At 46.7% G+C, this 12,783-nt stretch overlaps 1 protein-coding gene and 1 long non-coding RNA gene across 5 annotated transcripts in view; one reads left to right on the top strand and one right to left on the bottom strand.

Moving 5' to 3' along the window:
* Positions 1–63: 63 nt before the first annotated feature.
* LOC109284590 (uncharacterized) lies at positions 64–1,829 on the top strand. Its single transcript, XR_002092107.2, has 2 exons — positions 64–406; positions 1,487–1,829. It is a non-coding gene; the product is annotated as an uncharacterized LOC109284590 (long non-coding RNA).
* Positions 1,443–12,783, bottom strand: part of STYXL1 (serine/threonine/tyrosine interacting like 1) — a 20,906-nt gene continuing 9,565 nt past the window's right edge. For 2 of the 4 annotated variants that reach the window (XM_019493425.2, XM_006274751.4), the window contains exons 5-10: positions 12,482–12,538; positions 11,568–11,713; positions 9,871–10,016; positions 7,417–7,514; positions 5,161–5,270; positions 1,443–2,130 (exon numbers count right to left, since the gene is read on the bottom strand). In XM_019493425.2, coding sequence (XP_019348970.2) covers positions 1,999–2,130; positions 5,161–5,270; positions 7,417–7,514; positions 9,871–10,016; positions 11,568–11,713; positions 12,482–12,538 — 689 coding nt within the window. In that variant the 3' untranslated portion in view covers positions 1,443–1,998. Of the gene's footprint in view, positions 2,131–5,085; positions 5,271–7,416; positions 7,515–9,870; positions 10,017–11,567; positions 11,714–12,481; positions 12,539–12,783 lie in introns of all 4 variants that reach the window. The other 2 variants (XM_019493427.2, XM_019493426.2) reach the window with 2 other exon arrangements.

The raw sequence follows: 12,783 nt of genomic DNA, 5'->3' as shown, positions 1-12,783 counted from the left end.
CAATCGGCGCCGGGGGCGGAGCCTCCGCCCTCCACGTGACCCGGCGGGGCGGGGCGCCTCAGACACCCGCCTCGCCCCGCCTCGCCCCGCGCGGAGGTCGCCTCGGGGCTCACGGTCGCCCCCTGCTGGATCCGGCCGCGTCCAGCCGCGGGGGGCGGTGCCGGTGCCGGTGCCGGGAGCCTGGGCCCGGGGGCCTGCGGCTCACGCTGCTGCGGCCTCTGAAGACAGCCCTGGGGTAGCGAGTGGGCGCGGGGCCGGGAGCCGTGAGGCCTTGCTCGCAGGCAGTGAACGAGTCACGTCTTGTGCGATCGGCCCCTGAGGCAGCCGGACACGACACACGTGCGGGGCGCGGTCGAAAAGGCCGCGTGGTGACAGACTGAGTCTCCGCACGTGAGGCCGGAGGCAGGTGCCGCAGAGCGGAGCCCCTGGGGCAGCTCGTGTTCGGCCCGGGCCGGGCTGCTGCTGGGCCAGAGAGCACCGGCCGGGCCCTGCCCCCGGGGCTGTCTGTTGGGGGAGAAAGCAGCAAGTTGCTGCTGGCTGGGCTGGGCTGTGCCTGGCGGAGGCGGGGGGGGGGGGGGGAACAGCAGCTCACCTCAGGGCTCCCCCAGCTACCCTGGCTGGGGTATTCGGGGGAGCCAGGCCTGGGCCAGGCCCCTAGACAGTGGCAGCAGTAGCTGTCAGTTTGGCTTTGCAGTGGCTCGAGCTGGAGGGTGGGAGCCCCCTCGCCTGCTAGGCTTGGCCTGGCTCCCCCCAGTACCCCAGCCAGAGTAGTTTGGGGGGGTGCGCGGTGAGGGGGCTCCGTTCTGCCCCCCTCCAGCTCTGGCCTGGCAAAGCCAGCCTGCAGCTCCCTGCTGCTGGGGGCAGGGCTGGAGCACCCCCACCGCTGACCAGGGCTGGCGCAGGCAGGCTCAGATTTCCCACCAGCACGGGACTCCTGAGCCCACTCCCAGCCAGGCAGGGCAGTTCACATCCCCAAGACCCCATGATCCTGGTGCATGTTGGGGGGAGACGGGCAGGACCTGCTCCCAGCTGGGCAGGGGAAGCATGAATCCCACACTGCCTCCACCTGGCTGGGATCAGGTTCTGGGGCCCTACACTGCCTCTGCCTGGCTCTTGCCCAGTCAGCGTTGGCCTTTGGGACTCGTTACCCTCACCCGGCTAGGATTTGGCTTCAGTGGGGCAGAAGTCTTTTACACATCATAAAGATCTCAACAGTCACGAGTTAGGTGTCTGCATTTAGCAAGAATACCAAGAGAGAAATGTATTCCAGACCAAACATCTATGGAGGTGGTAAAAATATTCTGGTAGAGACCTCTCAAAATCTTTGAAAATTCAATTAAAGAATGAAGATGCACAGTGAGATGAATATTCTGTCTAAAGCCTAAAAAGCTGCTGCTTCTGCTGCTGTAAACTGACAATGCTAAGAGGGAGAAAGGCTATACTGACTTTGGGCATAGCAGGCTTTAATTTGTATCTCATATATTAGGAAAGGCTCTTCAAGTACAACTTCCGTGCAAAAAAGTCTGATTACTACTGCAGTGTGAAGATCCAAACAGAAGGCTGGGAGATGTACAAGTTGTGACCGAAGAGACTGAGACTTCAACGGGAGACAGAAATACACATGAAGGCATGGACCCTGTTTCTTCCTGGGTGTTTGAGAGGATGTAGGAGTGATTATCTGGAGCATTTACATTCCATGTTTACATGTTTTTGAAACAGTAGTTGTGCTTGCTAAAGTACCCATTGTCTTTCCAAGGTTGGAGATCAATGGACTGCTTTTCAATGGCTTCTTCTGATGGAAATAAAAGTTGCAACAAAATGGGTCCAAACCAGAAGTCTTTGCTTATATAAAATTTCCACTGACTTTCAACATGAACAAGCTTGAATATGGTCTTCAAACTTTGACTCAAAATAATGTAAACAACATCTGGTGACATATGGCCTAAGTTCTGCTGTGGCTCACACAGAAAGGCCCCTTTGCCCATTGATTGCTCTCACTTAATAATTTGGTTCCGAGATATCCGTGATCACGGTCCTGAAGAGCTTGTTTTCCCAGTCTGACAGCTGCTGCACAAACCCCCGGTTTGGCCTCATGTTTGTTTTGCATTGCAGGACATGATTCCAAGCCCTCTGTAAATACAGATAAAGAAAAGGAGATGCGTTAGGACCTTAATGACAGAACACCCTCCCCTTCCCCCACCCCCCCAGCTTCTAAGGATAAATATTGTTGCTTTATTTTATCATGGAAGTGCCTAGGAGGCCCAGTAGTAGATGCCTCATAAAAATGTAGACAAAAGACCAATGATTATATTAAAATTAAGGGCAAAATTCCCTATTGACAGCAGAGGACTATAGGATTTGGCCCTCCTGTACCTGAAGGAGAGGAGCTTCGTTTGCCTCCTTAAATACAAAACAGCATAGCATCCTATTGACTAAACATGCTAGTTAAAGTAACATATCTGAGATATGGACTCCTAGGCTAACATGTGACTCTCTTCCAAGTCCAGACCATTCATTTTCCTGCCCAGTCTGAGTTGGTTTATCCTGTACTGTTTTGGTGAGCCAAAAGTAATCCAATACGGGCTGGATTCAAGAGAGAATGGAGGTGTAGGTATTTACATGGAAAAGTTTAGCTTGGTTCCCTGAGAGTAAAAATAGACTAGGAACAGCATCACACCCGTCTGGTGAATGGTAATGCTGCTAATGGGACCCACCTACAAACCACAGACTGGTCCTGATTTCAAAGTCTAAATTCAGTCACATGGAGTGATGTTGGATACAACTAGTGTCAAATCAATGGACATGGAAGTAAATGTAATCTAGTCACACTGTAGCCCACACAGTTGTATATGTATTCCTTCCACATTATACACAGCATAGGAAGCTACAGACACATACCAAGGCACTGGACATAGTTTAGATCCAGATCTGAAGTCGCAAGCAGGTCTTTCTCTCTCTGATGGGCTGAACTGATATTCATATTACTATCTCTGAATGGTGCAGCTCAGGCCTCAATCTACAATATACATCATTCTCCACTAATCAGACCATAGGTCCATCTTGCCCAGTATCCTGTGCCATGCAGTGGCAGGGAGTGGATGCTGAAAGGGAAAGTGAACTGGGTCTGACCAGGGTTTTTCCTACTGTTCCTCTCTCACTTGCAACCTCCAGCATTTAAGGTCTAGGAAGTTCTAAGGCTGCAGTAACACAGCACTGAAATTCTACTTTTGATTCCTTGGTTTGATGGCACTGTAAAATGCTGCTAATTTCTCTCAGTCATAAGGGAAAGAGCAGCCAAAGAGCAACTATTTGCAGCTGCCTACCTAGTGCCTGGGCTGGCACAACAGGACATGGCACAGCACTGATTTATAATGACAGAGAAGCCACAGAGCTGTCCAGCCCTCCCAGAGTGAAGATCACAGCCATCTTGATTATCTGTGCTGGGCAAACTGTTACGTGGCAAGGGTGTTTTGCAGATAGTGCTGCACTTTACTCAGGGTATACCACAGAAATTGCTGACAAAAGCCATTCTCCCCACATAAAACCAGAATGTCCAGTAGCAATTGGACTGTAATAAGGGTTGCTTAATGAGATTAAAGGTGAAAAGATAGTGCATGGGGGTTTTCCTTGATCTCTGTGATTCTGGGGACTAAGGGTCTAAATTCTCCAACCTTTGGTCCTATGAGTAATTCTTAATCACACAGATTAGTCCCACTGACTTCAGTAGCTCTACTCATGCATTAATTGCTCCTGTGAGTAAGGGTCTGCATGTTCTAACATGCAGTTTCTTTTTAACACTCCTGTCTCCAGGATTCTTGAAGCCTTGCTAGAGCTTTTCAGGACCTCTGTCCAAATCAGATAAAGGATTTTATTGAAAAATAAGTTGAGTATATTATACTGCTGCTGTCCAAACACTGAGGGGATTTGTCTATCATAATATTCCCATAGGAAAGCTTCATGGAACAGGACTCTGGTGCAGATCTAATTTTAAAAGCTGGACAAGGTATTAAGACAAAGCCATTGATCACAATGAAGAGAAATGGCAGTTGTCAGCCTTTGACTGTTGCACTTTGGGTGCAAGAACCTACAGTAATTTAGTAGGGCTCAGCCTATGAGGGAGCAATAGTGAGAGGACTGTTATCAGTCCATGGGAGCAATTACACCCATATTAGTAGGGTAGCTTGGTAAGAATCGATTCCTGTGCTTTGCATACAGATAACCTCTTCTGTGTTGGCAAACTCACCCCGCAGTTCCCCTCTGACATATATCCTGGTAGAACAGACCTCTGCTTGTGTTGCAAGTGCTTACACAATCAGTTAAATGGCTAGACCTGTGCTCTACTTCTGTATGATCTGTTTTTACAGCTCTATGAGCCAGAAAGAAGTCTCCATTTTTCAAACAAGACCAAGATTTTTATGGGGGCTCCTTCCAAAGACCATGGCAATTTCCCTGGGGGAGATCAGCTACGACATATCCTGGCCTATAGTAAGAGGGCAGCATAAGGTATAGACAACTTCCGCAGAATACTAAGACACTGAATGCACTGAGATAGGTCTTCAATTTTGTACATAGTGGGAACTCCTCATCTTTTCCCCGTTATTTTGCTTAAGCTGTACAGAACTATGACATTAAGGTACTTCCCCTTTAATGTTTAGAAGACCATGCCTATTCTACATCTCCATATAAGAATAACCAGGGGACAGGGAAGCAATTTGTCGTTTATAAAAAAGCCCATGCTGCTGAGTCCAGGTTTAGGCCAGAGTTTCACAAGGTGAGCCAGACCTTACCACACCCCTCAGTACTGAGGGACAAAGCTGGCTCATGGGAGCCCCCACGGTCTCTTTCTCATTCAGATAGAGGAAACAGGAGTTGCTTGGATTTTAATCCTTCCAGTCAGCCATAGTTGTTACTTTGGGGTCTGCTAGGGAACAGTACTTTTCTCACATTCTGCGATATATTACCACAGGCCCATGAATCAAACCCAGGCCTCCTCCTTGACATTACAGATATGTCTCTGTCTACATTGTTTTATTCATCGGGGACTCCGCATTAAATCACAGGTTGTGTTGCTCATTACTGCAGCACCTCAGAAGGCTTCAGCAAATGATATGTTCAGGAGACCCAAGAGGCTCTCTGCGGGAGGTAGAAGTGTTGACATACCTTTAAGGGGAAAAAGGATGAATGCATGAGGAAGGCTATTACTGCTGTGCTGCTTCGACTTATACCCAAGTCAGAGAAAACCAGTACTGCTCCATGAGTAATTTGAGCATCTAAAAAGAGAAATTCCAGCAACAACTAATGTCTTGAAAAGTCACACGCGGAGAACCTCGCCCACTTCTTTTAAAGTGAACTTTTGATTCTGAGAAAGGTGCCAGGCTAACGGTTCCAGAGACACAAGCTTTCTCGATCCACTAAATAGGTACAGGCAGGCCGTATCAGAGCAAGGTTCTCTAACACTGCTCCATAAGTTTGTTTTCACTAGGAATCATCTCTGTGCTTAAACACAGCTGCAAAGTTACCAATCAGTAAAAGGCACTGCAAACCAGTATCACCATTGTCAGAAAACTGTCTAAGGCTTGCTTATAGTGACGGATCAGTCGTGGCCAAACATCGCTTGTAATAAAAGACGCTTCAACCTTTACACGGAAGGATCACTGTGAAGGATAGTGGTGGAATTCCACTGTCACCTCCTCAGTCTGTCTTCTAGGACTACCAGTGGGGAGTAAGTGAATGTAGCAGCGGTGGTGTTTTAACTGGGATGTAGATAACTGTTGTAACAGGGCCCCTACCCTATTACTGAGGGGAAGAGGGAGCTCAGGGTCATCTGGCCAACCAATGCCCCTTGAAAAGACTTACAAAGGAAACAAAACCTTAAATAAAATGGATGCCTGCCCCAGGTGCAGGTGGTGATTGACAGGCCTAGGGTGGACATAGAGAGTCAGGTGACTCAAGAGACAGACTCATAAACTGAGGGGTGGACCCAAGCAGGGCAGTCTGGCTGTAGGAGCTAGGACCTGCAGGAGGCAAAGCCAGCCTAGATGGCCTGCAAAGGAAGGACTCTGCACTGCACGGAGGTTGGAAGAAACCCTGTACTGCAAAAGAGAAATGCCTTGAGTCTTTGCAGTAGTACTATCGCAGGGTGGAATTATTCCCATCAGGGGAATCTGTTGTTTTAGGAGAAGATGCTCATGCTTTTGCTTTGTGTTGAGACTGGAGGACTGGATGTGGCTGTAAGGGGAGGTTCTGGAAGCCACCCAGGTGCTGCGGGGGTATCCCACGCAGGGCACTTCCAGGGCTTCAAGTCTGGTGGGCTGCGTGGGGCAGAAGCACAAACACAACAAAAGCAGGACTGCTGTGTATTGGAGGACTGTGGTACCACACAGCAAAGATTGGGGATGCAAGCTCAGCCTGCAAGGGTGAATCCATGGGTCAGAGTCCAGAGCTCATGAGGGCAAAACCAAGGACTGAGGGGCCCAGAGCCCAAGAGGGTGTGACTGGATCTGGACCCTGGGAGCCTATGCCCCAGTACAGTGGACCTCAGGCGCAGGGACCACCCAGCTAGAGTAAAGTGGACTAAATTCAGGGAGCCACAGCCCAATCAAAACCCTGTTTGCCATCTAGGGGCAGCCTCCATGTCAAACAATAACCCTGAGGTGTGGCAGGTGGGATAACAGGGTGAGACCCAGAGGAGATAACAAGGTGGGGTCCAGGTGGTGGCCAGGAAGGACTACTTTGTTGCTCCAGTACTGGGGTGCATTACACTGTCCACTGGAAATGACTAAGGCTAGCAAACTCACTTGGCACAAGTTCCCAGTTGTTCTTCAGATGATCAGTCATTCCTAACCTACATCAGATGCATGCCCATTGCCTAGAGCTGAAGCGGCTCTATATCTTAATCTTCTTGCCCATTCAGAGGTCTTTGACATCATCTGACACCTTGTGACAAACAGGAGGTGATAACTTTGCAATGGCAGTTCAGTGACTACTTAATCTGATCTACTGTTATTTCTAACTGAATGAATTCTGATTGGAACATGCCGTTATTCCTTTTGCTGGACAAATGCCTGAACAGTGATCCTAATCGCTACTCAGGACCAGGTTCTGACACCAGTGAGTGTACTGGGTGGTGAGTAATTCCATTTCAATATTTGGGACCACTCACAGAGCAGGATACTCCTGGGTGAAGGGGCAGGGGGTCAGAGATTTCAGTCTGGTTCATTCCAAAATCTTTGTTCCTTCATCAGAAAGGTTATCGGTCCACAACTGTGCACCGTCAGTGAGCAGGGGTGTTTGACAGCAGAATTCCTAGTGTTGAAAGATACTGAACTTCAAGTCACTGGAGCTGTTTGTTTGCATATTGACATAATATCTGCATGCAGCTGAGACTTCAGTGGTTATAGCTCAAGATGCACCTACCTATGAAGTGACAAATATTGGGAAAAAAGGAAAACAAATCTGCATCAGGAGAATCCGGGACAGAAATATGAAGGAATTTTTCATTTTCTTCTGTGAAACTGGAAAAAAGAACATATAGCAGATCTATTAAATAGGCCAATAGAGCAGTTTTGCACATTTCTACTTGCTAGAGCAAGTTACTAAATTATTAAGCAGATGGGTCCTAGCACCAACCTGTCCACCTGCCTCTGACTCAAATTGGGTTAATCTATCCCACAGCCTTAAAAAGTTCTTAACTGCTGTCTTAGGTAAATAATAGCTTTTGATTCTCATAGTAAGGATGGTCTGTAAATAAATCAAGCTGCTTTCTGTGTATAACCAAAGTGTTTGAATATTTTCCCATTTTATACCACATGTGTATTTATGTATGAACATGCCTCTGTTCCATGTTCCCTCTGGGAGGTAGAGGAAGGCAAATACACTGAAAATGAGTGTTCCTTTGATTCATGCATTTTGGAAATTTCCCCCCCAAAATATGATCACACACAAAGCTGCTTCCTAAGGTTTCTTACTTCACAAGGCATAAAACACTTCAGTATCTCAACTCATCAAGTAAAGGATGCAAAGCAATAAAAGAAGAATGTTCCAAGCTGGAACAATAACACTGGGTGTTTGGGTTTTTCAAGCTCTGTGACTTGTTCATTAGCTCAAGTGCCTTGTCAAATAGCTTTGGTCACAAGAATACAGTAAAGTAGTGGTGTCAAACATGCACCCTGTCTGGCCTGCTGGGCTACCAGTGGGCCATGGGAAGTTGGGGAGTATGGTCTGCTGCAGAATTCAAGACCCTTTGGCCCCGCTGGCCATGCCCATTGGTGGCCAGCTTGGCTCACTGCTGCCACCCTTGGACTTGCTCTCCCAGATTCAGTGCTGCTGTCAGTCCACTGGTGGACCTTTCCCTGGACTTTTTGCTTCCTCCAGACCCCTTGCCACTGCTGCTGGACTTCTCACTGACCCCTGAGTCCCTCACTGCCACTGCTGCTGTTGCAGTGGCTACAGCAGCCGCTCCTGTGCCCTGCACTGGATCCAGCCCATGAGAAGCCCTGGTCAGGATCTGGCCTGGGGCCCCAGGTGAGTTAGATACTCCTGCAGTAAAAGAAATCAGGACAGGGAGAGTAAATGATGGTTTTTAAATTTTCTTCTTAAAAGTTGCTTCAGGATGTTAATATTGAGTTCTCAGTGAAGAGTGTTGCTAAATGTTGGAATTCCACTATTAAACACCACACTTATCAGAGATGCTCAGCTCCCAACCTCCAGGCCAGATCTGGCCCATGGAGCCATGTAAACTGGTCCACAGGTCTCCTTATAGGTCTAGGAATTTGGCACTGGGAAAGTAGTGGCAATTACCAACAGGCAATGGGAGAGTCCCTGTTCCCCCAAGCACCTCCCAGAGTAACAAGGAATACCGGCCATAAGTTGACTGAGAGTAGATTCAGGCTAGACATCAGGAGGCACTACTTCACAGTCAGGGCAGCTAGGATCTGGAACGAACTTCCAAGGGAAGTGGTGCTTGCCTCTACCCTGGAGGTCTTCAAAAGGAGGCTAGATAATCACTTAGCTGGGGTCGTTTGACCCCAGCACTCTTTCCTGCCCACGGCAGGGGGTCGGACTTGATGATCTGTTCAGGTCCTTTTCAACCCTACCAACTATGAAACTATGAAACACTGCCACAGCTCCCCTGCCATCACATTTCCAAGCCCCACACAACTGGGTTAGCCCTAGCTGGGCCAGCCCCACATGACTGGGTCAAGCCCTGTTCCAGGGTAGCTGGATTGAGCTGGGACCTGATCTGACCATGAGGCAACAGACTGGCCAGAGCCCAATACAGCTGCATGGGTATAGTCTGGCTGAGGCCTGATCCAGCTGTGCAGACACAACCTGACCAGGGCCTGATGCAGCCATGTGGGGCTAGGGCCCAATGAAGACACATGACCAGGTGGGGCCCAATGCAGCCAAGTGGGACTGGGCTCTGGCCAGGCCATTCTTGAATAGCTACCTTGGGCCCTGGCAGTCAGATCGGACGTGGCCAGGCTGTTTAAGTGTGTGGCTGGATCAGGCCCCAGCTGGGCCAGCACCATGCACTAGATACAGCCTGTGGATGGACCTGGGACTGCTCATCTGACCTGCAAGCTAAAAAGGCTGGGCATCACTGCCCTACATAGCATCATTCTTTCCAAGACAGGGTAGGCTGATGCTGTAATGCATCTTTGCTTTGCCACCTTTGAGGTGCAGATGCCAGAACAGCAAGTACTGAACATCTTTAAGTTCAAGCCACTGCTTCTTGCCAATCTGCTGCTCTGGTGAATAAGAGCCTAAGAATACACAGTTTCTGCTAAGGGGCTCTCAAACTATAACAGTTGGCAGCGTTTCACATGCACACAACCACTGATGTAAATCCAGCTGGATATTTTGACTTACAGTGTTGCTGTGTCCTCTGAGATGTTGACTTGTGCTTTGATCTTGAGATCTTTCTGAATCTGACGATCACAGGCTTGCCTCAAATTGCCCATATATAGCTTAGCAGGCAGTATCTCTACTGGATATGGCTGAAAGTCTTCTAGTTCCTGCAGAAGAGAAACAAAAGAATCAGTAGAGAGTGATGGCTGTATTTCTACTTGCATTCATAGTCACTTTGAAAGTTCATAAATCTTAGCATTGTTTGATTTCTTCTTATGATTCAGTCCGTGGTCCACATCCATATTCAATAACAGTGATTTGTTTAATCAGTTGGACATTATAAGAAATGACAGTCAACACTAAATAAAGTAAATATAGTAAATAAAGTTAAGAGTGTCAGAGCCATGGTGGCCCAGGTTGAAATGGCATTTCAACATAAGATAGACTATGTCCCTTGTCATATGTGCAGGAACAGTGACACATCTGATTCACCAGTGTTTGCAGATGACTTGTTTCAAAGTCAAGTGAAATCACTTGCCAATTAAAAGGACTGCACCTGTGATTGCATAACACAACTCCACCTCACTTCTGCTCAAGCAAGACAATTTTAAGTGCAGCTTAGTGGCCTCTGGTTTGGGAAGCATGAAGTTAAGGACAACATTTTATATCCAGGCCAAGAGCAGAAGGAAAGAGTACTGAGCTGGTGACTATGCATCGCTGCCCACCACCGAACTGCAGCCAGCACTGGGCTAGAGCACAACAGCTGCTCAACACAACACATTATAAAGAAGCTTAGGGCAAGAAGTAAAGGAAAACGTGGTATCCAGCAGAAACTGCAGAGAAAATTTAGGGAGATGGAATGTTATATAAATCATCATCATAAAACAGCAAAACAGAAACATAAAGCCAATTTATTTTTTTTCCTTTGCAGGTCACCTTAAGTCACCTTGTTAAGCAAACAAATGGCACTGAAGCACTGTACAGGCCTGTGCTGCATTACTGATGGCTTTTGTCAAAGACCCATGTATCGATGTGTCACCACAGACTTTTTGTAAAGCCCTGCCCAAGATGTTGAAAAGATGATGATGATGATGATGATAAGCTAGGCAGGATCCAGGCTGATCACTATTTGCAAAATAACTCAATATGCTTCAGGAGATAAATCAAGTGATTTTGGGTGATGACACTCTTCTTCATGACTCAGTATTGAAACAATACATCTGCATTTACAGCGGTATCCTTCATGAAGAAAGGCAGGACACATCTGGGACTTGTCAGTTGGGAAACATTTTTCAGAATGAAGTGTGCTGGTTTTAAAATAACATGATAATATCTCAGATTCCTATAACTTAAAAGGAATTGGAAAAAACATCTTCTGTTTGTCATAATTAACTCCACCTTCTGTTTAGTGAATTTCATCCTTATTAAATCAAGTGCCCTTGATTGTTTTCTTGAGTTTTTCCACTTAGTAATAGAGAGAGGAAAACCAGTGAAAAACAAATGAACATGGTTGTAAAAGAACAGTAATTAGCAGGGAGACTCAGGTGCAAAGGTACTATCAGGAATGATTTATAAGTCCTTTTCTGAAGTTGGTTAGACACCAAGTTGACACAGTCCCTTTAATTATTAATGGACAATTCCCTGGCATTAGCCAAATACACATAAAATCATTCTATACATAGAACAAAGGCCTGGCCCTTCTCATCTAAGAAGCTCACCTGAGGCATCCAGAATATTTTCTGAGTTCTCAAAAAATGATAGCAGGCAGAGAAACGCTCATATCCACCTTTCAGGATGCAAACTCGGTGACGAGTAAACTGCTCTAAGACTCTGGCACATTGGATGGCAGTGCCTGCTTCAGCATCTATAGACATAAAAAAGCATGTTTTCTGAAAGGAAACGACAAGGAGGCTAGACTTAGAGTGCCTGGGCTGAAATCCTAGCATCGCTGATGTCAATGGTGACAATTCCTTTAATTATAGAGAGGCCAGCTCTGAAGGACCCCAAGGGAACTGTTAAAAGTTACACTAAACTCCCCAGACACTGTTGCTGTACAGTAACAACTAGGGACATCCTGTATGCCCTGTGCACCTGTTGGCTGGAGAGCTACCTTTTTCCTATTGTTCCTTCAGGTCCTTTTTTTTAATGGGGAACATGACTATTCTTCCTCTGGTGCCTTTGTAGGTCTAGGTACTATTTATCATCCTGTTAATTCTTTGGGGAGCACCCTGCAGTGAAACAAATTATAAGGAAAAACTACTATTCTAAGTAATTTATGTTAGGCCAGCAAAGAAAAGGCAGAGAAGAAAGAAGGAAGTGCTCAGGATAAAATTCCCTTAGTTGATGTTATGACCTGGTGGAGGGGGAGAGGAGTGTGGGGATTCAGATTTTACCTGCAGATGCTTAAGTAAAATGCCTGACTTTGCTCACAAAAATAATTTCACTTATGTTAAGGACATACTTAATTAGTTGCTGAATTGAGATCACTGGCCCATTGAAAAATAGGACTGGAAAGGCTCTTATGAGGTCATCCAGTCCAGACTCCCGCCCAAGGCAAGTCCTATTTTTTACCGTGATAATGTAAAGAGTTTTTTTATTACCTTCAGGTTAACAGTCAAATAAAAAGACTCACTTTTGGAGCATGAAGAACTAGATTCATCTGTAGAGCTGTCATCAGCAGATTCAGTCCCTAAAAAGCAACAAGTAGACAGAGTCAATAGCATCTGAACCTGGAAGAACGGTCTAATTTCTACTTGAAACAAGAACTTTATAAGTACAACATTTTCATATTGGAAACTAAGCCTGCCTGAGTTCCCTGAAAGCAGATCTGCATTTGGGAAGTCTAGGACAGAATGTATGAAAAACAAAGAGGCACATCACATTAAAAAAAAAGAAAGGCAGGTGCAACTGAATGTTCTTGTTAAGCAATCTGAA

Source organism: Alligator mississippiensis, chromosome 14 (assembly GCF_030867095.1).
Source record: "Alligator mississippiensis isolate rAllMis1 chromosome 14, rAllMis1, whole genome shotgun sequence".
NCBI lineage: Eukaryota > Metazoa > Chordata > Crocodylia > Alligatoridae > Alligator > Alligator mississippiensis.
The sequence above is the reverse complement of the archived record's forward strand: the minus strand, read 5'-3'. Positions and strand labels throughout refer to the sequence as shown.